The sequence below is a fragment of the Taudactylus pleione genome, unplaced genomic scaffold (genome assembly GCF_031769625.1).
Source record: "Taudactylus pleione unplaced genomic scaffold, aTauple2 ptg000329l, whole genome shotgun sequence".
Lineage (NCBI taxonomy): Eukaryota > Metazoa > Chordata > Amphibia > Anura > Myobatrachidae > Taudactylus > Taudactylus pleione.
This window is the reverse complement of record NW_028284730.1, coordinates 9,802,062-9,806,133: the sequence shown is the minus strand read 5'-3', so window position 1 is coordinate 9,806,133 and position 4,072 is coordinate 9,802,062. Positions and strand designations below refer to the sequence as shown.

Here is a 4,072-nt window from a genome sequence, read left to right as displayed (position 1 = left end):
TACAGCTGATGATTGCACCACACTTACGACTTTGGTTCACTCCATTCCGGGAGCAGCCGGGCAGGACCATCTTCTCTCTGATTCGGGGGGCGGGGCCAGTCTATTGCTGACATTCGGTCCCCCTTCACAGGATATCCCCCGCGATTTGCGGGTCCGCACACAGGGGGTGGGGTTAAATGACACGGTTTGCGTCATTTAGCCCCGCCCCCTCCCTACGGACCCGCAAATTTCACGGAGAATCTCCCCATCCTGCCCACTTCACTAGGAAGTGGGCGGGATGCGGGAGATCTGCCTACTATTCCGGGGGTGCGGGGGGTTACCCGAAAAATCGGGAGCCTCTCGCGACTCCTGGGAGAGTAAGCAAGTATGGATTGCACTCGTCGAGATAAGGAAAATTGTTCACTGTACTCAGTTGTAGGTTTCTTTACCTGTACATTTGCATTACTATTTCTGAGACACTGATTTGCTGCTTACAAAGAGAAACTGCTGGTCAGCACTGATTTATGCTTATTTATATATAACGGAGTACCCCCATTCTGGTTAGTTTTCATTTTGGTGTAATATTATAGACAGGTTTTCAGAATACAAATAAATCTGCAGCTGTGTGGGATATACAGGTAATGTTAGAAGCCGGAGAGTGTGAGAAATTGGCTGCCTGGGAGTCCTGGACCAGAGCAGCCTGCAGCCAGCAACTCAGACTGAGAATGACAATGACAGGTAGGATTAATATATTTCTCCAGTTTGTAACACTTCATTGCAGATGTCATAGTAAATGAGTAATTTACAGAGCTATGTTAGGTGTACCCCAACTATTGGTTTCTATGGTGCGCCCTTCTTGCCCCATTACAACACTGCATATACAGTAGGTGAAAGGCAGCCTGCACACATATCAGATTTGGGAGGAGCGGAACTGTCCATTTCATTTGTACCAGGGGAAAACACAATTACTGATGGCAGCCCTGGGTACACATATACTGTATATCCGATGGTAATAAAATATCAGAGACATGTACTCATGTATGAACATGTAATTTAATATAATAATATTAATCATACATTTCACAGCATCAGAAGGTAAGAAAAATAACAAAGGTAGTGGTGTAAGGTATTATGGTTCCATATTAGAAATTATTGAATTCTAATTCTGCGTGGGGAATGTTGGCTTATCAAGGGTTAGTGCCTGATTCTAAGTTGAACATCTTTTGCCAGTCGCACGTCTGTGACTTTATGCTAATACCGCTACAAGCCCTTCTGTGCGTATGAATGTGTGAGGACTGAGATTCCCACTTCCAGTGTCTCCAGGACCTATAAGGAGGGGAAGGGGGTATGTTGGGCCTAAGAAGGGAAGAGAATGAGGACAGGCGGTGATGGTCAATGGAAGGAGGAAAGGAAATGAGGGGGGCATATGATGTATGAGGGGAGGAATATAGTGGAAGAGGTGATAGTGGAAGAGGGTGTAAGCAGGTGAAAGGGAAAGGGAATGCAATGGAAGAATAAAATGATGCAGAATATATAACAATGCTAAAAAATGCAGAAGTGATAACAAATCACAGTGGCAACATGAGGTAAGCTTAAATAATAATGTGACAGAGTATAACTAAGCAATAAAAAAGCAGATGTGAAGGTGAAATAATAGAAGAATACTAGCAGAGAATGGCATTGGATAGAGGGTTCAAAGGAACAAAAAAGTATTAGACGATAGAATTGCAGTAGAATGGTACTAGGAAACAAAAAGGCCGTATGATGCAGAAAAAAAGGCCGTATGATGCAGACACAAAATGGCCGTATGATGCAGACAAAAAATGGCCGTATGATGCAAAAGAAAAACAAAATGACAGAAGCAAAAAAATAAAATGGGAAAAATGTGCAAAAAATAGAAAACAAAATGGCAACTACATGGCGATGGAATGTTAATATAAATGTGGTGTACAGTACGTGCTACACATGCTGAGTGAGTCGTATCTTTGACATGTATACTACTATGCAGACATGCACATATACACCAGAGTTGTGTCTGCTTGTTCTGAGTGCAAGATGAGCATGATTTCCATCCCATTATGCATCAGGGCTCCAGTTTCTACCCCATCGCCTCTTTACCACTTTAAATTTGTTTCTCTGTCAAACCTGCTCGCCCCCCGTGCTACCTCTCAGCCTATAATATTGATATCTAGTTCAAAGACAAAATTTACAATGCTCAAAAAGATATTTCTAAATCCCAATTCCTTGACATCCCACCCACCTTATTCTACACTCAGGAATCCTCCAACAATTCATCATTTCCAGTCAGAACCGTAACTAGACTTTTTGGTGCTTTGTGCCAGAAAGAGCATTGGCGCCCCCCCTATTTTTTAAATAGGAAGATAAAACACCTGAAAAAGGGCCATGGCCTCATGAGGAAGGGCCAGGGAAGAGAGAGGGGAGGCCAGGAGATGCTGGGGATGAAATAAGAGGAAGCTACAAGTGAAAATTATAGTAAACAGAAAATTGACAGCCCCAAACAGAACCCCCTGACCTGCAGTGCCTTATGCCATGGCACTGCTGCACTACCCTAGTTACGGCCCTGTTTCCAGTAACTGAATACAAATCACCTGCCCTCATTTTATAATCACATCCTCCAAAATGACACTTGACCTTATACCCTCACAACCTCTCTCCTCCTGCTCCCCCACTGCCCGCTCACCTCTTTAGCTTGTTGTATCCCTCCAGTATCACATTGTCATCCTCCTTAAAATACACATTCACTCACCAATCCTAAAACAATAATCTCATGACCCAGACTATCTCTCCTATGGTTATGTCTCTTTGTTAAATGGGGGCCTCAGAATCTTTTTAGTTTTGTGTTTGTTCCCTATAGCAAAACGCTATGAATATGCAGGCACAATACAGAATAAATACATATTAATATATATTAAATAAATGTTTATTTTTGTCTTTATTGAATAGGCTTGCTCTTTTCCTATTGCTTTATTCTTCTCATAGCACTTAGGATGTCTTTATTACGTAGACTGTACACTAGTGGGTTTAGCAATGGAACCAAAGTAACAAACATCACTGAGAAGAGTTTGTCTAGTTCTTGAGTATATTGCATGTACAAGCACATGGCAGAACCATAGTACAGCACAACAATTGTTATATGGGAAGTGCAGCTTGAGAACGTCTTGCGTCTCCCAACCGATGACTGAATTTTTAGGATGGTGAAAATGATGCAGCCGTAGGAAGCCATGATCAGTAGAAGAGGAACAGCTCCGATGAACATCCCATCTATTGTAATAAATCTTCTCAGGAATGTGGTGTTACTGGAGGAGACGATAAGCAGGGCTTTCAGATCACAGAAGAAATTATTGACTTCATTAAAAGTGTAGAAACTCAAGCCACTTACAAAACAAGTAAGTACTAAAGAATTGATGGCACCCATAAACCATGCAGGAAACGCTAAAAAAACGCAAACATGTTTACTCATAATGAGAGAGTAATGTAAAGGGAAGCATATTGCTACATAGCGATCAAAGGCCATTGAAGTTAGTAGGAAACTCTCTGTATCAGCAAAGAAGAGGAATAAATATAACTGGGCTATGCAGGCAGTGTAAGACACAACATGGTCACCGGTGTGAGTGATATACAGCAGCTTGGGGAGAGTGCTGGAGACATATAAGATATCCAATACAGACAGATTACATAGGAAGAAGTACATGGACGTGTGTAACTGGGGCACAAGACACACCAGTGTGATAATAATGAAATTACCAGTAAGAACTATCAGATAAATCAGTAAAATTGCTATAAAAAGAATAATCCTCCCATATTTGGATGTGGAGAATGCCAGGATGTTGAATGTAATCTGTAAGGTGTCATTTGTTAGTTCTCCATCCATTTTATGTCCTGAAAAGCACATTCTGATACTGTAGTTGAGTATTCTTGGGATTTAGAACAAATGATATGCTAACACTTTCCCTTGGATAAATCAGCACCCAACCCCAGTTGATCTATCCACACTGACCTCCTACATTTAAAGGGCAGAAAAAAAATATGATAGTAAAGTTAAAAAAATCATTACTTCCAATTACATAAATAT

General features: G+C 41.4%; 1 protein-coding gene across 1 annotated transcript; it reads right to left on the bottom strand.

Annotated features, from left to right (window-relative positions):
- Positions 1 to 2,956: 2,956 nt before the first annotated feature.
- On the bottom strand, positions 2,957 to 3,871 carry LOC148509342 (olfactory receptor 5V1-like). The gene has a single exon (XM_088443466.1). The coding sequence runs from the start codon at positions 3,869 to 3,871 to the stop codon at positions 2,957 to 2,959; it is 915 nt and encodes a 304-aa protein (XP_088299592.1).
- Positions 3,872 to 4,072: the final 201 nt, after the last annotated feature.